The sequence below is a fragment of the Globicephala melas genome, chromosome 6, assembly GCF_963455315.2.
Source record: "Globicephala melas chromosome 6, mGloMel1.2, whole genome shotgun sequence".
Lineage (NCBI taxonomy): Eukaryota > Metazoa > Chordata > Mammalia > Artiodactyla > Delphinidae > Globicephala > Globicephala melas.
Window position 1 is genome coordinate 81,257,151 of NC_083319.1, and position 24,462 is coordinate 81,281,612.

The 24,462-nt window shown below is 50.9% G+C and overlaps 2 protein-coding genes across 3 annotated transcripts in view; one reads left to right on the forward strand and one right to left on the reverse strand.

The window, feature by feature from the left end:
• DNAI1 (dynein axonemal intermediate chain 1) overlaps positions 1-9,189 on the forward strand; it is a 60,656-nt gene extending 51,467 nt beyond the window's left edge. For both annotated transcript variants that reach the window (XM_030832720.2, XM_060301058.1), the window contains 7 exons: positions 787-876; positions 1,006-1,093; positions 1,682-1,761; positions 2,935-3,083; positions 3,189-3,288; positions 5,737-5,922; positions 8,884-9,189. In XM_030832720.2, coding sequence (XP_030688580.1) covers positions 787-876; positions 1,006-1,093; positions 1,682-1,761; positions 2,935-3,083; positions 3,189-3,288; positions 5,737-5,922; positions 8,884-8,982 — 792 coding nt within the window. In that variant the 3' untranslated portion in view covers positions 8,983-9,189. The remainder of the gene's footprint in view (positions 1-786; positions 877-1,005; positions 1,094-1,681; positions 1,762-2,934; positions 3,084-3,188; positions 3,289-5,736; positions 5,923-8,883) is intronic.
• Positions 9,190-9,278: 89 nt separating this feature from the next.
• On the reverse strand, positions 9,279-11,437 carry ENHO (energy homeostasis associated). Its single transcript, XM_030832736.2, has 2 exons — positions 11,093-11,437; positions 9,279-10,078 (listed from the first exon to the last, which is right to left on the reverse strand). The coding sequence occupies exon 2, from the start codon at positions 9,915-9,917 to the stop codon at positions 9,687-9,689; it is 231 nt and encodes a 76-aa protein (XP_030688596.1). The 5' UTR covers positions 9,918-10,078; positions 11,093-11,437; the 3' UTR covers positions 9,279-9,686.
• Between the last annotated feature and the right edge of the window lie 13,025 nt (positions 11,438-24,462).

Here is a 24,462-nt window from a genome sequence, read left to right on the forward strand (position 1 = left end):
TCAAGCGTGTCATCTTCATAAGACGACAGCTCTGTCTCCCAAACACTTTCGCATATGTTTGCTTCCAGCCCAGAGAAGATGGGTGGGGCAGGATTATTAACCCCAATTTGCAGATGGAGAAATGCAGCTCACATCTGAGATCTGGGAGCAAGATTCTGGAAGCAGGGGCTAGTGGTGAAGTGAAGTTGGGAACAGAAGAGAGCCGCCTAGAGAAGGCCAAGCCTGGATGGGGAGGGTGGTGGAGGGAGGCTGTTCCTCCCCACTGCCCAAGGAAGCAGGAAAAAGCCTCCCGAGAGCCTTGCCACCCTGATTCCTAGCATGATGGTAATACTGAGGATATCAGCTAATAATATTTATTGAACACTTCATATTTGCAATGTTCTGGCCTAAGGGCTTCACACTCATTGTTTCATTTATTCCTTACAACAAGCCCCTGCTATCATGGCTCCTGTTTTGTAAATGAGGAAGCTGGTTGATGGGCTCTGTCCTTCCCAGGCTCTGTAAGGAGGTCAAACCCAGAGCCACTGCCTTCTTACAACTGGGCTCCTAAAACTCAACCCAGGGAGGAACCGGGCACCTCCAGTGCTGAGCCCGGACACTGGGCAGTGCCCCGACTGGCCTGCTGCCTCAGGATGCTCAGGGAGAGAGAAATGAGTGGAAGGAGGGAGGGCAGGGAAATCAGGGGATTCTGAGATATGGGCTCCCAGAACTGGCTTCTGGACCTCAGACGGGTTCTTGAGGGGCCCTAACCCAACACCCTAGAGCTCACAGTTTGGGATGTTTCAGGTCAAGTGGCAGAAGGATGACATGGACCACAACCTTAACTTCTTCTCTGTATCATCTGATGGCAGGATCGTGTCTTGGACGCTCGTGAAGGTGCCTGTTTCCCAGAAAGGGTCATGCCGGGGTGGAGAGAGGGAGTGGGGGGAGATGAATGACAGAGGGACCCCCAACCTTGCCGGTCCAGCCCCACCCATGTGCTTCCCCCTCCCTGTGTGACTGCAGAGCGAGCTGGTTCACACAGATGTCATCAAGCTGAAGGTGGAGGACAGCACGACCGAGGGTCTCGAGGGCTTGCAGATACACACAGTGGGTAAGAGCCCCAGCCCCTCACATCCACGCCTGGCCACGTCACCCCAGCCCATGAGGTGTCTGGTCCTCCCTCTTTCTGCCGCACCGTGCCTCCACTTGTGCCTGACCGGAGGTAATGAGAAAGCCTGGCCCAGTGCACCCAGCCCTTGGCCATTTGCAGACCCTCCCTGTTTATGCAGATTGGGTGCTGTTATGCAGATCCAGCCCTGTTTATGCAGATCAGGTCCCTGTTTGCCCAGATCCTCTCCCTGTTTACTCAATTCCTCCCCTGTTTATGCAGACTAGAACCCTGTTTGCACAGACCATATCCCTGTTTGCAGACCCTGTCCCTGTTTACCCTGACCCTGACCCTGTTTAACTCAATCCCTGCCTTGTTTATCCAGGCCCCATTCCTGTCTGCAGAAGCCCTGGCCCGTTTGCAGAGTCCCAACTGCCCGGGACAAGCTGCAGGCCAGAGACCCAGTTTCTGTTTGCCTGGCTGGCCCCAGCCGTCCCTCACAAGCACCTGGGCTCAGGCCATCCTGGGTAGAGGAGGTGCTGGGAGCCTCCCTCCCAGAACTGGCCTAAAACTGTTCCCTCTTCTCCCAAGGCTGTGGCACTGCCTTTGACTTCCACAAAGAGATCGACTACCTGTTCCTAGTGGGCACAGAGGAGGGGAAAATCTACAAGGTGAGGCAGCACTGCCCTCAATGCCAGCTCCTTACAGGGCCTCTTAGACCTGGGAGCTTATCGTTCTCAAAAGACCCTCGGACAGATCTTAGGGCTCATCAGTTCTGGAAGGCTTCTTGCGGGAAGAGAATGCATTTCTTGACCTGCTTGGGTGGCGGGAAGAGTGGCCGAGTGCAGGAAAGGGGATGGAGAATCTAGAAGGTGACTTTGGCCCAGCCCAGCATCCTTCCCTCTGGGTCCTGCTCCCTTCCTGGGAGTGGAGGTTGGGGGGCTTGGAACATTCTGGGGAGACTTCCTGGAGGAGATCTGAACTTGAGCTGAGCTTCCAAGGCCAGGTAACAAGAAAATTTATCTCTGAATACCGGGTCCATCCCAGCCGGCAGCGGGATGGAACTTCAGGGCCAGTTTCTGCCAAGTCTCAGTGTTAGTAGGTGAACATCCTTCTGAACCTTCATCCACCCAGAAATAGCTCTGCCGCAAGCTTTTCTTAGGCTCTGAGACTCAGAATGTTAATTACAGGCCGCCTCCGGGAGCCCCTGAGGCCCAGGCAGAGCTGGTCTGAATGTAAAAGAGGTCCCCACCCCCACCCCCCTCCCAGTGGCCGTGCGGGAGAGAGGAAGAGGCTAGTTGGCCACTCAGTCTCCTGGAGGGAGGGTGTGAGGGGCCTGCTGGTCAGGGCAAGAGACCGAATGAGAAATCGTGAGATTGGGACTTGCTGCAGGCTCTGTACCTGCTCTCACCTGGGCAAGGTGGGATGTTTATCACTGCTGCAAGGCTTCTGTCCGTGCAGGTGGATCCAGCACTCTGTCTGCCCGTCCACAGGCCTTGGTCTGGACACAGGCGAGACACCACACCTCCCCCAGGGCCCCTTACACCTGCTCTGCCTGGGTTCAGGGAGGGAAGGCCTTTTCTGCCAGACCTGGAATCCTCTGGGCAGACTTCCCTCACCCTCCAGGAAGACTCCCCTGCCCAGCCCCTTAAGCCCCTCCTTTCTCTCTGGTTGCTTTGAGGGTGAGAAATGCAGCCGAGAGCTTGGTCCCAGCTCAGCTGTGACAGTGATGTGGGGCGAGGACAGAAGAGGAATCTCGGGGCCTGACCCTTTAGGGCCCCCAGGGAAGTGGTGGCTGCTGGCCTCTCTCACTCCTGAACCCCGCTTCCCCACCCTCACCCCAGTGCTCCAAATCCTACTCCAGCCAGTTCCTCAGCACCTATGACGCCCACAGCATGGCAGTGGATGCTGTGTCCTGGAACCCCTACCACACCAAGGTCTTCATGTCCTGCAGCTCCGACTGGACCGTGAAGATCTGGGACCACACCATCAAGTGAGGGGCCTGCCCTCCCTCAGGCACCACCCTGGGCTGGGGCCGGCGGGGCTCTGGCACCGTAAGCCCTCTGTGCCCTGAGCTTTCCACCCCTCCCCACTGCAGGACCCCGATGTTCATCTATGACCTAAATTCAGCCGTGGGCGACGTGGCCTGGGCCCCATACTCTTCCACTGTGTTTGCAGCAGTCACCACCAATGGGAAGGTGAGTGCCCCCTTCCTGACCCAGCTGACCCCCTACTGAAGGTAGGATGAGCTGTCTCAAGGTCTCCCTCCTGGAGAGCCCACGCCATGCCCAGGTCAGGTGGGGGAAGGCAGAACATAAGGACTGTGTGTCCTCAAGGGCCAGGCCACCCAGGGCCCTGTCAAAAGAAGGATCATTCATCCCATGAGGCCTGGAGGAGAGAGTGGGGCTGTTCACCTTGAAGGAGAGAGCACTCTGGGGGTTAAGGTGCCATGAGGAGCAGTTATCCTCTCTGAGGGCCCTGGGGAGGGAGCTACAGGGTGGCAGGTGCCAACCTGATGTAAGGAAAAACTTCTGAGCCAGAGTTGATCTGTGACGGAAATAGTGTCTAAAAGGCAACAAGGTCCCCATCCCTGGGAGTGTGCAAGCTGAGTCTGAGAAGGGGAGATGGAAGGGGCTCTATGCCGCAATGAGGGTTGGTGAAAGTTCAGAAACAGTTTGTGAGAAAATTCTTCTGCAGTACATTTTCCTTTTGGACTTTGATATACACTGAGAAGCACCTACCAGAAAAGAATATAGTGATTAACGCATCACCCTCGAGTCAGTCATCTATTTGCTGAACAAATGCGTAACCAAGGGTCAGCTGTGGTTCCCAGCTCCAGGCCAGGGCCTGGTGATTCAGGTTCCTGCTGTCACAGAACTTACGTTCCAGTGAAGGGAAAGAGACAAAAGGAACAACAACAAAACCCCCAATAGAGTTAAGTGCTAGGCAGAGATTGAAAGAGGATGATGTATGTACACCCATGTTTGTAGCAGCATTATTCATAACAGCCAAAAAGCAGAAACAACCCAAATGTCTGTCAACTGATGAATGGGTAAACAATAGGTGCTATATCCACGAGGAGTATTATTCAGTAATAACAAGGAATGAAGTACTGATGCATGCTATATCATGAATGAACCTTGAAAAATGCTTAGGTTAAGAAGCCAGTCACAAAAGACCAAACATTGTATGCTTCCATTTATATAGGTCTAGAATAGGCAAATCTATAGGGACAAAGTAGATGTGTGGTTACCTAGGGCTAGAGGAGTTGGGAGAAAACGGGGAATGTCTTGGTAATAGGTATAAGGGTTCTTTTGGGGGTGATGAAAATGTCCTAAAATTGGTTGTGGTGATGGTTACATACTGTGAATATACTAAAAAAGAGGAATTGTATACTTTAAATGGGTAAATTTTGTAGTATGTGAGTTATAGCTTCATAACACTGTTATATCTTTAAAACGAGAGAGAGTGATGTAAAAGAAAAGGACTCGGTGGTCTCTTAGATAGAGTGGTCAGGGAAATCTTCTTTAAAGAGGAGACATTCAAGCTGAAAGCTGAGTCGCAAGAAAGAGCCAGCCAGGTGAAGATGCGGGGATGCATTCCAGACAGAGGAACAGCTAGTGCAAATGCCCTGAGGGGAGAATTAGCTGGAAGGGTTTAAGAAACAGGCAGGTAGGGTGGCTGGGGTCTAGTAGGCAAAGGGGTGAGAGCCTGAGATGAGAGCAGACAGTGCAGAATCTAGAGTAAGCACATCTGGATTTTATGTAGCGTGCCCAGGGAGACTATCGGAGGATTTTAGATTTTTTAAAGGTAAGTATGGCTGCTGCATGAAGGATGGATGATAGAAAGGCAAGAGCTGAAGCAGGAAGACCAGTTAGGATGCTGCCACAGTCGTCTAGGCAAGAGTTGCTAATGGTTCAGACTTAGGATGCGGTAAAAATAAGATCAAACATTTATTGAGCACCGTTTTTTTTTAAACAGTTTTATTTTATTTTATATTTATTTATTTGGTTGCACCCGGTCTTAGTTGTGGCAGGCGGGCTCCTTAGTTGCAGCTCGCCAGCTCCTTATTTGTGGCATGCGAACTCTTCGTTGTGGCATGCATGTGGGATCTGGTTCCCTGGCCAGGGATCAAACCTGGGCCCCCGGCATCGGGAGTGCGGAGTCTTATCCCCTGTGCCACCAGGGAAGTCCCTGTTGAGCACCTTTATGACATGCACTGTCTGAACACCTGACATATATTAGTTGGTAGAAAACCTGGCTCTGCCACTTACTGGCAAGTTAGCCTTAAGAGCCTCTTTCTCGTCATTTATAAAATGGGGATAATAACAGAACCTACCTTATAGAGTGGCTGTGAGGATTATAATTCGATGATGCAACCATGTGACACGCTTGCCCAGAGTCTAGTACATAGTAAGTGCTCCATAAATGGCAGCTGCTCTTACTGTTAATTCTGCATAGACTTAAATTTTTTCCTAAACATTTTATCCCCATTCCCTCAACCACAGGAAAAACAGAGACACAAATTGCCTCTCACACTGCCTAGGCTTCTGTCGACTTTCCCCAGAAAGTTCAGGGGCAGTTATTCTGAGGTGGGCGACAGGGGTCTCATTTCCCCGAGTGTGCTGACACCCACCTCTTCACAGACCCACGTGTTTGACTTGTCCATCAACAAGTACGAGGCCATATGCAACCAGCCTGTGGTGGCCCGAAAGAAGAACAAGCTCACCCATGTGCAGTTCAACCCCATCCACCCCATCATCATTGTGGGCGATGATCGTGGGCACGTCACCTGCCTCAAGCTCTCACCCAATTTGCGCAAGATGCCGAAGGTACGGTTTTGGGGAGTTTGGGCTGCCGTGAGAGAAAGTCTCCAGGATGGCAGGGGGTTGAGAGAAAGGGGAGGAGCCAGGGGGTGGCCCCCAGGTTTCTGGCTTTGGGGGCCCAGGGTAAGGGTGGTGTCATTGCCCAAGTGAGGAGCACAGGGGAAGCAGGAGACAGATCAGTTCTGACATGCTGAATCTGAGTTACCTGTGGGGCCCCCAGGTGGAGACATCAGGTAAGCAGGTGACTATGAGGACCCAAAGCCTGGGGGAAGCACACGGGCATCATTGGCTTGTTTGGTGTCATGCAGGTAGGGGCGTGAGGCTTAGTTTCTGCTTCATTGGCTGGGCTCGCACAGGGCTTCTGAACTGGGAGCTCCGGGTCCACACGGGAAGTAGGAAATGAGCCATGAGGAGGGTAACTAGGTCAGCAGCTAGGCAGTCCTCCTTTTGAGCTCTGGTTCCTTTCTAGAATCTCTAATGTCCGGAGGCCCTGCCCAGAGCCCAAGGGCCCTGAATACAGGCCACCAAGCCCAGAGCCATGACCTCGAAGTCTAGCTCTCAGAGTCCCAATTCAGACTTAAGAACCCAGGCCTTAGAATCCAGCGCCCAGAGGTCCAACTTAAAAATCCAGCGTCCAAAAACCTAGAGCCCAGTCCTGTCCATTTGGGCGCTAGGAGAGAAAATGGAATTTGCTTCCTGCCAGGTTCTGGGCCAGCATCAGAGCTGGGCCGGAGCTGGGCCATGTTGCCCTGATGACTGTACCCCCTGGTTGCAGTTTGAGGCATTTACTTGCAGTTTGAGGCAAGAGCAGGGGCCTGTCTCTTTCAACTGCTGCCTACCAAGGCAGGGGCCACCGCACTAACCCTCTCGCCAGCCTGGCCTATTCCCCACCAGGGCCAGGGAGGCAAGGGCTGGGAGTTTGGCCCGGCCTGTAATTGTAGCCAGCTGGGGGAAGGGGTGAACTTGGCTATAAATACTCAGAAGGCTGCTGAGTGCCTGCAGCTGTGGCCCAGAGGCCGTGGTGGGCTGGGGGTGGGATGGGATGGGGTAGGATGGGGGGCGGGGGGGGGGGTTGGGTGTGGTCTAAAACTCTGCTAAGCCCAGCTAGCTGGCCTCAAGGAGGGGGAAGAAGGCAGTATAATTTGTGGAACAGATAAAATCTGCTCTTAATTTAGTGAGGAGAGAAACCCAGGCTTGAGCTAGGAGAGCTGGACAGCCCTGTGGGAGGGATGGTGGTGACCCCTTGGGGCTGGGGTATGACCATCACACCTTGAAGGCAGTAGATCTGGGTGGGGGCCTGCCCTGCCCACTTTGACCCAGGGATGGAAGGATCTCCCACAGTCCCAGCTCCTCTCAGAGCAATGCTCAGCATCTATATCTCTGAGGACCTGAGGACACGGGTACCTGGGAATCAGAGGACCTGGGCAGGTGATAGCTGGGGGCTAGTTCTTGGGTGGATTGGCAGTTCCTGTGAAATCGCCACCTGACTCTACCAGCAGCCAAGTGATTCGGGCCAAAGGAAGTCCTCTGGGCATCCCTACCGCCCCTCTCTGCAGGCTGCAGTCTCCCTGATCTTCCCAAGAGGGCTTGGCCACAGAGGCCCGACTTCCCAGCCCAAGGAGCTTCCCAGGATTGGTGTCAGAGCCCAACTTGTCAAAGGTCAAGGCCTACTTTCCCCAACTGCAGTATAGATAGAAACAGTTTGGGCAGAACTTGCCCAAAGTCATATAGGGAGTTAATGACAAAGCTGGAACTAAAAGCCAGATCTTCTGACTCCCAGGAGGTGAGGTGAGGGCAAGAGAACGTGAGGTTAACTTGGGAGGGAGAGGGGGGTGAGAGAGAAAAAGACATCTCTGTCCTCTGCCTCAGGAATGCAGAGGTGAGCCGGGGAGTGGCAAAGGCACTGGGCCGCACGGGGAGGGGGAGACAGATTTGGGAACAGGCGCAGGGGTCACACCAGGAGGAAATCTGAGTTCCACAGGGTGGCAGCAGGCAAGATGGGGCCAGGAAGGGGCCTGCTGGCCCTGCATTCTCCTCCCACCTCACAGCCCGGGCCAGATCCACGCTGGGCCCTCAGCAGGCAAGGCTGGGGCAGGTGCCAGTGAGCAGTGGGCACAGGTGGCTGAGAGGGTGGGGGCCCGGGCACAAAGGGAAGGCAGGAAATGGCAGCTGCCCCAGCCTAGCCCACACCCCACCGCCTGGACAGAAGGGAGGATGGCACTGGTGCTGGTCTGCCAGGGAGCTCTCAGGGCCTGAGTGACACATACCCCAGTGTCCCAGCTCTCTTCTTCTCAGGGCCCAGCTTACCAGCTAAAGGATTAGAGTGGCCTGTAGGCAGGGGTGAGGGGTCATAAATTCAGGACCCGCCCTTCTGAGGGACAGTCCCAGCCAAGGACATCTGGAATCACACGGGATATCCCATCAGCCCTCCTGGGTCTCCTGACACCTGCCCCCACCGTGGGTATGTCTGACACAGCGGGCCTGGCCCCAAACGGTACCCCACTCCCAACCTGACCTGAAAGTGCTAGGTAACAGTACTAGGTGAGGGCACCTGTGGCTTTGTCCACACTCTTTTCCCTCCACAAACACACACCTCTTAGCTCCGTGTTAGGACTCAGCCAGGGACTTCCTGTGGGAAGGGTGCTCCCAACAGGTAGAGGCCCTGGGCTACAGCTCTTCCTGGCTTCCCCCACTCCTCCCAGCATAAGGATCCTACATTGATCGGAGGTTCAGAAACACAGCTGGATGTCTCTTGCAGGCCTCAGCTGGGCCCCTGCCACCCAACCTGGGATGGGGAAGGATCCTTGCAGGGGTTGGGGGCGGCAGGTAGGGGTCCGGAATCTAATTGGGCAGGAGAGAGGCGTGGCACAGCTGCCTAAGCTGGGCACAGGAGGTGATGCTGGGAAGTAGAGAGAGGTGGCTCATCCCTCACCATTCCTCCCCCATGTGTACTTCCCTTCTCACCAGGAAAAGAAGGGCCAGGAAGTGCAGAAGGGTCCAGCTGTGGAGATCGCAAAATTGGACAAACTGCTGAACCTGGTGAGGGAAGTAAAACCCAAGACCTGAGGGCCTGGCCCCAGGGCCTGGCCCATGTCTTGAACCCTGTACTTGTAGCACCTGACCCTGGTACCCCAGCCCAGGCTTAGCACCCAGTATGTGTGCGACCACACCCCTGATCAGGTCCCAGCACCTGCCCTTAGCACCCTGCTCCAGCCCTGGTCCCAGCACCTCACCCCAGGACTTGGCCCTCAACCACCATTACCCCCTCCTTCTCTGTGCAAATAAACTTGTGTCTGGAAGCCCACCCACAACCTTTCATTTTGCTACAGCAAGGCCCCCAGGAAGAGGAGAAAATCTCAGGGTAGAGCCATAGTTTCATTTATTATCCAGCAAACAGTAGGAGGACCAGAGAAGGGGCCCAGCCTGGACACCCTCCCATTATTGCCATGGATTGATTCCCCAACCTCGAGGGCCTGGAGGCGCTTGGCCTAGGGGGCGGTGGACCCAGCCCCGACCACTGGGATGGAGCAGAGTCCAGATGGCCCTGGCCCTAGCACCAACTCATGAATCCCCCACCCCAGGCCTGTCTACCGAGGGCCAGCAGAGCCCCTCTTGCAGCCAGGCCGACCAGACTCTGGGCTGCTGGGTCCAGCTCCAGACAGGCTGGACTCTGAGTTCTGGACCCCAGGCTGGCTGGACGCTGGGATCCCGATTCCAGGTTCCAAGTGGGGTGGACTTAAGTCCCAGACTCCGGGCTAGGCCAGGGGCCTTCAGGGCTGCAGCAGGTAGCTGCCTTCATGGCTGAGCTTCTGGGGCGGGGGCGCCTTCTCGGGACAGGGGCCAGGGCTGGAGTTGGGACTGGATTCGGAGAGGGAGTCGATGTTGGCAGAACGGGAGTGGCAGGCCCAGCAGAGAATGACCCAGAGCAGCAGCAGCAAGAAGCCTACGAGGCCGTTGCAGATGATGGCGATGAGGGCCCCCTGGGAGATGGCTGCCCCCATGACGGGCAGCACCCTCAGACAAGCACAGACTGAGAAGCTGCCTCAATGGCAAGGCCCATGCCGAGGCGGAACTCCGGTACACCCGGCCTTCCAAGGAGGCTGTCCTGTCCACACACTCAATGATTCCCGGACAGTGAAGACGTCCGCCTGCAGTTCTCAGCCTGTGGGGAGTACAGAGCAAAGGCAAAGGGTGGTGAGGAGGAAGGGGTGGGGTTAGGCCTAGGAGGAGAGGCGTAGGGAAGACAGCCCGCTCATACACCTCTGGCCTCCCAGCAGGCCTCAGTACCCCGCAGAGCCAACACCTGCCTCTGGGCACCTGGATGGGGGTGTGGCTACTGTGGGGAAGCTGCATTAGGCAGCCTATAACTCATTCTCCTTTTGACCAGTGGGCATGGCGTGGCCCTGCCCACTGAACATCCAGCCCTCAAAAGAACTGTGTGAGTGGGTGGGATTGAGGAAGCCCAAGGCCTTGAAGGATGGGCACTGTGACCAGCTTCGACATGGCCTGGGCACCTCCCCTGACTCAGGACTCCAGCCAGCCAGCCCAGGAGACCTCCAGAGGCGCCAGCTCACACAGAGGGAACTTTGTGGAGGCCTGGCAGGCATGTGTGGGTCTGTGTTATCTAAGACTGTGTACCTAGGTGCACCTCTCTGTGAGACTGTCTCTCCAGGTCAGGTGCGTGTGTCTGTGTGTCTGGCCCTTACTCTGTCCCTTGGTTCCCTTGCCTGGATCTGTGCCTCTGCCTCTGTATACCCACCTCCGTGTGTACCTGTCTGTCTCTCTGTAGCTCTCTTTATATCTGTCTCTCTCTGTGTCCCCATCTCTGAGTCTATAAGGGTCTCTCTTGTGTCTCGTTTCTCTCCCAGTCTATTTCTTTGTGTATCTCTGTATCAGTCTCTGTGTGTCTCTTTCTCCCTGTCTCTGTGTGTATGGGTCTCTTGTGTCTCCGTCTCTCTTCCCCGCTGTGTGTCCGTCTGTCCCCGTGGACGTGTCTCTATCCCCTCTCCGTGCGGTCTGTCTCTGTAGTTCTGTGCGTCTCTTGTGTGTGTCTGTCTTTGTGTGTGTGTCTCTTTCTCCCCGGCTGTGTCTCTGTCTCCGTGTGTGTCTATGTCTCTTCATCTCCGTCTCTGGTTTTCAACGCCCCCCATGCCCGTGGTGGGAGGGCCCCTCTTACCTGAGTTGAGCCCGGTGCGCGCCCGCGGGAGGGTCCGGGGCAGCGGGATGCAGGGCGCCGACTGCTGCTCGAGAGCCTGCGGGCGGGGAGCAGCGGGAGGCGGGCAGGGGTGACTTCCCCTCCCCCCGACCCTCCCCCTCCGCAGCGCAGCCTCCGCCGGCCGCTCCCGCGGCGGCGCGACCGGGGCGGCCTCTGCCGCGGGCGGTCTGTGGCGAGCAGGGACCTCCTCCCCCTGGGGCGGCGCCTCCTCCGCGGCCGAGGCCGCTCGCCTGCTCCACGGCGGCGCTCGGGCGGCGGCGGCCGTTTGGGCGCGGGGCTCGGCTGGGCTCGGCTGCGTTCGGCTACGTTCGGCTGGGCTCGACTGGTCTCCCGGCTGGGCTCGGCCAGGCTCGGCCGGCAGCAAAAACAGGGAAAGAGCCCCGCCTTCTCGGAGGCCAGCGGCCGGCGGCCTGTCGGAGGAGGAGCCATCCCTCGCAGCTGCCGCCAGTTAATTGGCTGGCCGTGCCAGGCTCCCTTGCCATTGGTTGTGCGCCGGTGTGAAGACTGGCCCGCCCCTTGTGCAGGCGGGGCGGGGGCGGGAAGAGGGCTGAAGGGGCTACTCAGTGTGGATCCCTCCACTGGGGGGAAGGGGGCGGGGCCCATCTACTTTAGGGGATTTCTTGCACTTTCAACACCCGGAAGATCTGCACACCCAACATGTGAGAAAGGCCAGAGCCGCCGTACCCCTCTACCAGGAGACCACCCTTCCATATCTGCGAGAGGTCTCTGTCCCCATCATCTGGAGGGAGGCACTGGGATACAACATCTGGGAGGAGACCGAACCTCCTGGTCTTGGAAGTCCCCTATACTCCCGCACGTCCACTCCCACCGGGGTGTGGACTCTGCATCCCCACTTCAGAGGGTCTGTAGTTGGTTCCACATTCTCTGGCCCCAGGAGGTGTGAGCAGCTCTGCCAACATAAGTTGTTTTGACACATTTATTGAGTTCCCACCCAGTACTGGTCAGGGGTTTGTACTTTACCCTGCTATGGGGGAGCCTAGGACAGAGAGGAATGGGGTATTCCGAGGGATGGCTCAGCCCTGGCTGGAATAGGACCAGGCATGACTCTCCATCCTAGAAGCTCCTGACTCCTCCATCCTAGAAGCTCTCCTAAGAGAAAGGTCACCTTGGGCAGGAGCCCTCAGGTAGGGCTTCCTACCCTACTTCATATGCAAGTGATTCCTAAGTGTTCTGAATGGACCCTTCTCTCATTCCACTGGACATATTCTCCCATGGATAAGCGCAGCTCTAAAGCTATACCATGAAGTCTCTCAGTGCTCCCAAATCCGATGTTAACTTATCTCTGGAATTCTAGACGCAGATCCAAGTGCCAAGCAGAATCAGGGTGGTGTTGATTACTGGTTCTGCCACTTAACTAACTTTGTGATCTTGGGGCAATTTACTCAACCTCTTTTAGCCTCAGCTTCTTTATCTGTAAAATGGTTTTAGTAGCAGCTACCTCTCAGGATTGTAATTCACTATTTATACCAGACCAACCATAGCTCAGCAAATACCAAGTGACACAACTCCAAGGACCGCATGGGTAAGGAGCCCCTTCCCCCAGTGAGATCCCTATAAAACCAAGTGCTATCTTGAAAATGAGAAAGGGAAGGGTAAAATAACCTGAAAAACTGAGTCATCCAAACCTACTGAATTTCTTAGAGACTGACTAAAATAAATTTTTAGACCTGCCTGAGTTTACCAGAGTGGATTAATTTTAGTTTCCCCTGCCCCTGTTACTCAGCAGGGTGAGGGCATTGTGAACAAGATCAAATCAGTTCTAGGAAAGAGAGAAGACTAATAATATTGCACATCTGAGTATAATATGAGTGAATTTGTGACCCAGCTGCTGGAGTTCAGATTTTATCCTAAAGACAGTGGGGAGCCACTGAAGAAATTTTGAACAGAGGAGTAAATGTGATCATATCCAGAAATTAGAAGGATGATTTGGGCTGCTGGGTGGAAGGAGGGATTGAAGGCATTTGAGAGTAAAGGCAAGAAGTAATGACAGGGCATTGAAATGAGGTAGGGGAATAGGATTAGAGAGAACAGGAAAGCATTGAGAATATTGGAGAGTTACAACTGGCAGGACTTAGAGACCTAGACCTATAGGATATGGGGGGTAAGAGGGAGGAAAAAGTCTGGGATAACTCCCAGCTTGGTGATAGGGATACTGTGATGCTATTTACTAAGATAGAGAACACAGGAGAAGGGGTAAGTTTCAACAGAGGGTTGGGGTGGGGAGGTGATGAATTCTCTTTTGGATATGTTGAATTTGAGGTACGAATTGGACACCCAAGTTGAGATGTTCAATAGGCAGTTGGATAAACAGGTCTGAGGTTCAGGAGAGAGGTCCAGGCTGAAGGTAACATTGTGTGAGTTTCAGCAAAACAGTAGTAGTCAAACCAGAAAAGTGGAAGAACTCACCCAAGAAGAATAGGAACTGGTTTAAAGAAAAAGATATATTTATAATCAGATACCTGAAACCTAAAGACAAGGATGCCTGAAGAACAACTGGAACTAATAGACACAAAAGCCATTAGGTTCTCTCTCCACTTATCTCTCTTACTTTCTGCCTGTCTCCTTCATTTCCGTCCCCTGCCCTGCCCCAGCATTGTCATCCCCACCCCCAGTCTGGCTTCCAATGCTCTTCTGGTCCACATGGTGAAAAACAAGACTTCAGACAATCCCATAGCTTAAAATCTTAATGTCTAGGCATCCAACAAGACACTGGCTTCATTTTCTTGGTTGCAGTTTGCAGATTTCTCAGGAAGTACTCTGATTGGCTCAGCTTAGTTAGATGCTTAACTCTGGACCAATCAACTGGGGCCAAGGGATCGATGAGGATCAGATTGCCTAACATGACCCACATCATAACTGCATGGACACTGGGGTGAGTGGAGGAGGAGAAGAGAGATTCTGAAAAAGCAGAACGGCAGTTGTTCACTATAGTCCATCCTTTGCCCAACACAAACACATTTTTTCCCTATATGTATGATTCCCCAAATGCCCTCACCTATATAATTCAACCATCTCACTGTACATATGCCAATAAATTCATCTCCTTTTCAGTGGAGGGCAGCTCAATGACACATCCAGCTACTGCTTCTGGAGGTTATATCATAGGACCAATATTCTTCGTGTATAGTTTCCCTGGGTAATGTCCCTTCATGTTCTAGTCAGGTCTCTATAGGGTGTGAACATGGCTTCTAATAATCCCATTACCTTTGTTTGAACTGCCTTTGAACTACCTTTAAACCACTCCTCCCCACGCCCCCAAAAAAACCCCTGATATTTAGAGATGGAAGAAATAGAGACTAAAATGGAGTAAAAAGAAAGCATTGTATGGTGGTCACTATCCAGAACATTGTCTATAATATTTTGGCCACGAATAACAATGACGATGATGGGACTAGGAAATCTCCTGGCAGCTGTGTGTTGACTCACTTCTTTGGCTGCAGAGTTCCTCCATCAGCCAATCTGGCTGCCCCAGGTTTTGCCCACAAAGACAAGATTTCTTACCCAGTGGTCTGAGAGCACCATTGTGGAGGATTTCTCTGTGGGGTACTCTACTATTTAGCACTACACTTTCTGGTGGTGTCTTAGGGATTTTCCTGGAATTGAGCAATCACAGATCTCTGCATTTATGAGGATTGGGTATGGTTTTATTTTTCCTCCCAGATGATACAATTCTTTTACAACTATTCTTTTAAAATCAGCCATCTGTTAGTCTCATCTGTTGGGGGGTGGGGTGGGGAGAATTCCTTTGGCTAATACTATATTTCATTGATCCTAAGGCACATTTTTTTCTAGTTTAAACAACTCTAAAATCAGAATATGTCTTACAATTAACGGCATGTAATAGTTTTTAAGCCTCTTTTTTTTAGTTATTCATTTAGTAATTCAAATAACTTGCCTCTTATAATTGATGGAACATGTGATCTACTAAATATAGTAATTTTATCAGTCAGAGTTCTTTATCACAAATAATAGAATCCACTGGATAGTTGAAGCATAAAAGGGATTTGTTAAAAGATATTACTTAAGGGGCTTCCCTGGTGGCGCAGTGGTTGAGAGTCCGCCTGCCGATGCGGGGGACACGGGTTCATGCCCTGGGCTGGGAAGATCCCACATGCCGCGGAGCGGCTGGGCCCGTGAGCCATGGCCGCTGAGCCTGCGCGTCCGGAGACTGTTGCTCTGCAACGGGAGACGTCACAACAGTGAGAGGCCCGCGTACTGAAAAAAAAAAGATATTACTTAGCTCAGAATCGTTAGGAGGGCTAGGGAAATGGACCTGAGGATAAGTTTCTAGGAACAACACCCAAACCATACCATACAACCTGTTGAGGAAATCACAGTCATTACCACTCCAAATACTAAGCTCTACGGCACTTCTGTGGTAAGAACTCGGTTCTGCAACCACTAGGAAACCAATGCTGTTACTACTACCATTCCCAAAAGCTAGATACTTGCGCTATACGAAAATGAAGTCCTATGTCCAACCTGCTTCCTTTCTTCATCAGTCAGAATTCGTTAGGCAACACAGTAGTTACAAACAACCCCCAGATCTTACTGGCTTAAAATAGCAAAGATGTATTTCTTGCTCAGCTACAGTTCCAGCATGGGTGAAGTGGGGAGGAAGAGCCTTGCTCACTGCGGTCACTCAAGGATCTAAGCTTTTGGAAGCTCCACCATCTTACAATGATGCCACCTTCTTGATATGAACCTTCAGAGTTGGCTGTGGCAGAAGAGAGTGAGGGAAAACGTGTACTGGCTTCTGCTCGCATTGCATTGATCAAAACAAATCTCGTGGCCACAAGTGCAATCCTCCTGGTGCTTAGAAGGAGAGGAGAACCAGAAATATTGGTGAACTTTGGTGATATTTACCTTGCTCATATCGCTCACTTCCAATCAAAATCTCACGTGGGGGAAGCAGCATGCCTATAGACAAGCTGCAAGGGGTGCTGGGAATTTTAGTTCTGACTTCTGTACTGAGGAGGCTAGGTTTTAAAATGGGAATTTTCCCATGTAGAAAAACTATTTAAAAGTTGAACACATCCATGAATACAACAGACTTCCACTTCCATAATCAATACTAGAATTTTGTAGGACCATGCTCTCTGAATCTTCAGGTTTGCCAAGAAGGTGCAAGGTCTGTGCAAGCTCTTGGAGCAGTTTCCCTTTTGTAGCACTACATCTGGGGGCTCTTTCAATCTTTCTGACTATGGCTTCTGGCTTCATGGGACATCTTAGGCTGGAGTAACAGGGCTGGAAACCTTTCTTCTTCAACCTGCCCTTGAATGATGCCTTTGCGTCGCCTACATTCCATTCAACTCATTTTACGATGAGAGGCACCGTCACATGTGCCTGGAAGAGTAAATCCAAAATGGTGGTCTGCAAGCAGTTAGAGGACAACAGAGTAAGTGTTAACTTATTTAACTTGGATAACGAAATGTGTTTCATTCTTGACCTCAGACTGCTAGGAGCTAGGTCATTATGCGCCTGGCTGAACTGCAGACGCTGAGTTATTGGCCGTTCACTGATGTTGATGCCCTGATTAGGAAACTGAGAGGTCCCAGAAATCAGGGTGGAGGTACGTTGGAAGAGCCAGAGGAATTGAACAAGCCCTGCTTTTTGTCCCCACCCTGCCTTCTCTCTCTCCTTTTTTCTCTCCTGACAAGCTTCTTATGCTTTCTCAGTCCACATAATAATAATAATAAACCCAGCTTCTTACAGTTCTCAATTTTATAGCTTAAATCCAGGTACCTAACAAAATGTTGGCTCATCCCTTTCAGTTCCAGTTCAGGCTTATTCTTCTCAGTTCCAGGTCCAAAATTTCTAGGGACTGGCTCTCATCAGCCTGGCTTTGGTCAGATGCCATTCCCTTCACCAGTGACCTGTGGAGGGGGTGGGCAGTGGGGTCATAGGATGGGGACACCCCTGATAACCATATGAGTTCACACCAGAAGGGAAACAAAATGTAAAAGAGGATACCATACTAACGTTCATGGGTGCAGGGGAAAAGATAAATATTCAACGTAAATAAGGAAGAAGCTCTCAGAGAGAAGGAAAACTGGGAGGGAACATAGTTTTAAGGAAGCCAAGAAAGGACAGAGGTTCAAGAAGGAGGGAGAGGTCAGCAATCCAAAATGTCATAGAAGGTCCAGTAGTTTATAGAAAGGGACCATTGGATTTAAGAACAAGGAGGTTGTTGATTATCTTGGCAAGAAGTAGTTGCAGTGGACAGTAGAGATGGGGTATGTGGTGGACGCCAGCTTTTAGTGGTTTCATGAGTAAGAAGTGGATGCAGTATAGATGATTGACTGGAAAAGTTAGGTGGAAGGAGAATAGATACAGAAGGATGTAGGATTAGAGGAAGTTTTCTTTCTTTTCTAAAAATTTCTTATGTGTTTCTTACACAGGCATGTTTAAATACTGGTGAGAAGGAACCAGGAGAAAGGATATAATTGATAGCTATTTTTATCATGACTCTCCATCTCCCCTGGGCTGTACAGATCCAGGCATGCAGGGAGAGGGATGAGGGATGGAAGCTAAGGCTCTGGCAGAAGATGTGAACCACTTCAACTTTTGCTAGGCCACACTGGAAAGTAGGGCAGAGAGAGGAGGTGCCTGGCCTCAGCATTGGGTGACCCAGGTTGGGGCCCAGGGAGTACCCAAGGCCCTGGGATCGTACCATGGTCTGTGCCCAGACAGAGAGGCCTTGTGTAGAGAACAAAGGGGCCCAGGGCTGCAGCCAGCAAGTGGGGGCAGGGTAGACACAAAGCAGTTACACTCTGGGACAGGCAAACTTGCCATGGGCTGTGGTTCCTATCTCAGAACCGTGCCTGTCGCTGCCCCCTCCGCACTTACTCCTTCCTCCTCCTGCTTTCTCAGCTCCCCTTCCCCGCCTCCCATCACTCCTCAGCCGCTGCCCCCAACTTCTGCTCTCAGCATCCCTGAAGCTGGCTCACCAAGGTCACTTTCATCTCCTTGTCACAGCCAGTGAATACTTTTCTGCCTTTATCTTTGTTGACTTCTTGGCAGCAGTGAGGCTGTTGAGCAGTGAGGCCCTTCTTGAAACCCTACCTTTCCTTGACTTCCACGAAGCCACTCTCTCTGGGAACGTTTATTCCTCCTCCTAAAATGACAACTATTGTTTATGAAGCACCCAGAGCTGTACGTGCATCACAGATATCCCTCACCTTCATACAGACCAGGTCCATGGAGCAGGTGAGGGAACCGGGGCTCAAGGCAATCAGGGGGCTTTCCTAAGGCTCTGCAGCAGCAGTGATAGCCTGGATTATAACCCGAATTTGCTGCATTGCCCCCAGCTACGGCATGCTGCTTGGCTGCCTCACCTCTCCGGTCCCTCCTCAGCCTCCTTGGTGGGCTGTGCTCTCTGCACCCACTCCCCTCCCCTCCCCTCCCCTCCCCTCCCCTCCCCTGCTGCTGCTGTTGTTACAATATTAAGAGCTAAGATTTATGGAGTGTTTACAACATAGTAGGCACTGTGCTAAGTTCTTTATACACATCATCTCATAAAATCCTTACAGCCCTATGAGGTAGGTGCTGTTTTCCCATTTTCCACTTAAGGAAACTGAGCCTTAGAGAGATTAATCACCAGGTCAAAAGGAGCCCGGGTTTGTCTGACCCCAGAGCGCATTCTTGTAACAACTGGCCAGATGGTTTCGTGCCTTACACTTGACATGTCTACATCTGACCTCGGCTACCCCTTACGTGCTATGTAACCGCAGGCAAGTGATTGAATGTCTGAGCCATGGTTATTATCAACTTCCCCAGAGTCTGTACTCCTTCTGTGCTCACCAGTTCAATAAACAGTCCTACCATCTTCCAAATCAACAGGGGTTGCAAGTGACTCTTCCCTCTCCACCCCACATTCATCAAGACGTGGGGTGGAGAGGGAAGGGAGAGGGCAGACTGTGTGCTCTTCAAAGCACAGTTCTCCAAACTGGTGGTTACCAGTGGGGAAAGGGAAGTGGGGAGGGAAAACAGAGAGGTAGGGGAGTAAGAGGTACAAACTATTAGGTATAAAATAAGCTACAAGGATATACTGTACAACACATAGAATATAGCCAATATTTTATAAAAATTATAAATGGAGCATAACCTTTAAAAATTGGGCTTCCCTGGTGGCGCAGTGGTTGAGAGTCCGCCTGCCGATGCAGGGGACGCAGGTTCGTGCCCCGGTCTGGGAAGATCCCACATGCCGCGGAGTGGCTGGGCCCGTGAGCCGTGGCCGCTGAGCCTGCGCGTCCGGAGCCTGTGCTCCACAATGGGAGAGGCCACAACAGTGAGAGGCCCGCGTACCGCAAAAAAAAAAAATTGTGAATCACTATATTGTATGCCTATAACATATAATATTGTACAGCAACTATACTTCAATTTTTTTAAGAATGAAAAAAAGGCCAGGAAAAGCTCAGTAGTCACTGCCCCAGCCCTAGTCCTTCGACCTGCTCTCAGGCCTCACACATCATTCACTCAAAGCGCCTCACTCAGGCCTGCTGCTGCTCTCATCACCATGGGTTCCACATTCTCTTCCTCCTTCCCATCCTCTGCATGGCCCCCAGAGCAATCTTTCCCAAACACAAACCTGGCCAGGCCTCCCCAGCCCCCAGGGCCCCCTGACTCTCAGCAGAAGCCCCTGAACCTCAGCCTGGCTTTCAAAGCCCAGCCTGCCCAGCCCCACCTCCTCTGCTACCCCAGCTCCCGCAGGAGGGGCCTCACATTCCTGCCCTTACCACCCCCCCCCCCGGGGCCGTGTCCCCTCCCTCTCCACAGTCCTCCCCACAACTGGTATGTGTTCCTTCTGGTGACACGGAGCCCAGAGGTGGGTGTGCTCAGGTGTGCAAAACTGGTGATGTTTCTCTATTTTAGAAACTAAATAATTATATACACGAAATATATATTTATATATAAATTATATACATTTACATAAATATATAACTGTATTTTATAAACTAAATATATGGTTGCACAACAATGCGAATATACATAACAGCACAGAACTATACATTAAAATGGTTAAAGTGGTAAAACCAAACCAAACCAAACTAAATGTAACTCCTCTCCAAGGTCCCAGTCCCTGGAGCAGTAGGAAGGTCATTTTGGGGGCCCCTCCTCACCCCATCCTCTCTAACTGTGCAGAGGTCCTGGGTATTTGATGCTGTGATTCACATGGTCTCTGCTGAGATTCCCAGGCTGGAGCTCAATGTCCAGGAGCCTCCCTTCCCAAGCCCACCCTGACCCCTCTCCTAGGGCATCTTTAGGGAGTGTTTATGGGTCCCATCTGCCCATGCAAACGCAGACCCCCTCTTCATTTGGAGGGACTCTCTGGATGGCTTTGCCCCCTCTCCCCTCTCCTTAGCAAAATCCCCGCAAGAAGCTTAGGCCTTCAGAAGGCAGAGTCAGGAAGATGTCTGTGGCTGGCTCAGCCTCGGGCCTGAGATCCTCACCCCACGAGACAGGGAGAAAAAAAGGCCCAGCCTTCTGCCTGAGACAGGAAATAGAAGACGGGCGGCAACTCAGCGAGCTAAGCCGGCACACCAACACCTGCCTCAGGCGGTCAGATCTCTAGGGGGCAGCAATCAAAAGGTATCTTTTCCTGCTTGTACAGACACACACTAACACACAGACACATAACCCATAATCAGAGACACACAGCATACAAGCAGAGACCTGTATGCAGAAACAAGCTTAGCCACAGACACGGGCATGTGCATGAAAACACACATCCACATGGGACACATGTGTCTAACACTCACTACACACATATTACATATCCAGGAAAACACACTTAAAGAGGTTCACAGGTCTCCATAATGCACACACACACACACACACACACACACACACAGACGTGCCCGCCCAAAGGTAAACCTACCAACAGACTCAACAGTTGTCAGCAAATGTGTTTTGGACCAATGACCGAGGAAAGAAGTCAGAGAGAAAGACCCAGATCAGTTTTCTAGAGATTGGAAGAGTGTGTGTTATGTGGAGGAGAGGCTGGTGGGAGAGAGCCAGGTAGAAACAGGGAAGGAAGAGATCCTGACACCAAGGAACGAGTGTAATGATTATTTATATGGTTCCACCTACTCACCTAGCCCTCATTTACCCATCTGTTCATTTAATAGTTACTGAGCTGGGTTCTCTGCTGGGCTTGGTAGGCAGAGAGCCTGGTCCCCAGCCCTGTCCTCGCAGGCATGAGCTGTGAGGGAGAGAGGCCTATCCGTGAGCAGCTGTAACAGAGATGGCAAGTGCTGTGATGGGGGATACACACTCTGGGCAGCAGTGGAAGGTAGGCAATGTCAGGGAAACTTGAATTGAATAGTGAACAAGTAGGAGTTGGGGGGATGAAAGAGATGGGTGAGGAGGTCAACTTAGGCTAAAGGAACAGCATATAGGAATGTCTGACATTAGTTTTCTGTTGCTGTTTTAATAAATTATCATACATTTAGTGGCTTCAAACAACACAGATTATTCTCTTACAGTCTGAAGGTCAGAGGTCTGAAATCAGTTTCACTGGGCTAACGTCAAGGTGTGGGCAGACTGGGTTCCTTTTGGAGGCTCTGAGAGGACAAGCAATTTCCTTGCCCTTTCAGCTTCTAGTGGCTGCATGTGTTCTTTGGCTTGCGGACGCTTCCTACACCTTCCAGCCTCTGCTTCCATCATCCCATCACCTTCCCCTCTGACTCCCACGACTCCTGCCTCGTTTCTATTTGGATGGCTGTGATTACATCCACAGCACCTGATAATCCAGGATAATCTTCCCATTTTAAGAGCCTTAACTTAATCACAGTGGTAAAATCCTTTTACCATGTAAATTAACATTCCCAGGTTTGGGGAATTAGGATGTGACTTTATTTGGGGGCCGTTATTCGGCCTACCACGGGGTGGGGGTGGGGTATATGATCTCACAATTTTCAAAACATCCTCTAATGTAAATCTTGTTATCTGCAGATTGAAGAGGAATCTGAGGCTCGAGATTAGGTGATTTACCTTAAACCAAAAGAGATAGATAGATTGATAGATAGAGGATAGTCTTTTAAAACTGAAACAAGTTACATGCTTATTATTTTTAAATGATTTATAAGCCATATAAAAGAATACAGAGAAAAATGCAAGAAGTCACTCAAAAATCTCACCACCCAGAAACGGTCAGTATGAACATTTGTGTGCAAAAAGCATTGAGAGATTGAGAGAGAGAGGTAGAAATAGAGCCAGACAGATAGAAAAATGAAGGAGACATACTACAGAAGCTATTTTCTTAACCAAAGTACAAAGTGTACTGTTACTTGAATTTAATAGAGGGGAAAGAAACTAAAGTGAAAATGAAGGAACAGCTGAACTTCAGCTAATATTCCTTCACCTCAAAAAAATATTCATTCTTAAAAGACCCCTCTCAAGAAAAACGATTTCAGTTAAGAGATTGGAGTAGGAGTTTTACAATTATGTTTCAGTTTTATACACATATGAGTCGCTCTGAACTGTGAAAGAAAATGTGATTAGTACTTCTGCCCTCCTTCGCACTCCTTTTCTCCATTCCAGATTATATTGCCAGTGTTGTTTCTACTTTATCAGGCTTTATAATATTTACATTCTGTTCTGCAACTAAAATTCCTAAGGTTGAATCTTAATCTAAATGGAGTTAAGTCCTTTTACCATGAATTTCCCTTCCTCAGCCCCTTGTTTTGATTCATCTCTTGGCCGATTGGATTTTGTCATTGAGTAGTTTTCCAGAAGGGCTCACGAGTTCTGTATCCCCAAATTCATGATTGAGAGCAACCCCTTGGTTGGTTAGGTTTTGGGGTGATACTTTCTACCCTCAGAACTTTGTAGATTTTGATTCATTATCTTCCTTTGATGAATGTTATCTTGGAGAAATCTGAGATCAGACTGAATTTTCCCCCTGAGATGACTTGCCTTTTCTGCCTAGATTCCTAAAGTATTCTTATTTTATCCTCTAAGTTTGGTTACTAAATCAGTGTGTCTTAATGTCAGTGCTATTCCGTATCAATTCTTCTAGCATATGGTGTGCACTTCCAATCTGAATATTCAGTTCTTCCTTCATTTCAGGGAAAGCTTTCCTGTGTTTCATACCTTAATAACTTTTTCTGTTCCATTTTTGGAACCTCAACTTTAGGGCTGCTAACAGTTATGCTTATGGTAGCTCGTCTTCGTCCTATCTATTAACTTCACTCTAATTGCTTTAATATCTTTACCTTTTCCCATCACATTTACTCGATCTCTCAAGCCTTTCCTACACATTACTTTGGTGTCCAGTCGTATCCATTCTGTGTTTTGCTGTTCCTGGTTTATTTATTACATCTGTAATGGTATTGTTTTGGTCCTTTATTATTTTCCCTTAGTTCCGTGATCTCCCTTTTCATCTCGTTCTGTTGTTTTTATCTTGTCTTTGAGTTCTTGTTCTATTGATTTCATGCTATTATTAAGGCCTTTTATAACAGGAAGAACTTGCCAGGAATCTGCTTTTATTCCTTTGGTTGTGTTTTCTTCTAGATTGGGCTCTTTATCTATTTTTGCATTCTGTCCTCCTTGTTCCTTTCCTTCCCTCCCTCCCTCCCTTCCTTCTTTCCTTCCTTCCCACCTGCATCGTGGCTGTGGTCTCTGTGCCTAGAGGCCATGCCCTTTCCTTCCCTCTTACATCTGCCACGGCTCACATTTAGCACACCTCTCCTTGCTCCGGAGTTGAGCCCCTTCCCATCTTGTCTGGACCAGTTTATCTTCCCCTGGGAGCTACGGTTTAAACGTGGACTGTTGCTTTCACACCCACCCGCCCCATTTCTGCAGCCTGAGGGTGGCTTGGCTGGGGCTGCCTGCTGACCTTGATGGGGCCTGAGCGCTGCCTCTCCTCTGAGGCCCTGTTAGACATGCTGCTCCAGCTGGCGGGTGGGGCACATCCCATCCTGTGGGCTTTGGCTTGCCGCCCTAACCTCAGCCCAGCACCCTGGAAGATGCAGAGCCAAGGCAGCTCTTCCTGCCTCTCCCGAGGTCTCGGGGAGGAACACAGGAGCTTCCATTTACAAAGGGTTTTTTCCCCCAGATTTTTCCTAAGGCTACCTACTTACTCAACAGTCCACATCTCTCAGATTACAGTATATTAGTGAGAATTCTTGGTGTTCTGTTGACTTGCCTTTTCTCAATGCTACTTTGGGGCATGGGGTTAGGAGACACACCACTCACTCATTGCACCAGAATCTTCTGTTATTTTCCTTGGCTATCACATTTTAAGGTTTATAAAAGGAATTTCCAGGCTTCCCTGGTGGCGCAGTGGTTGGGAGTCCGCTGCCAAT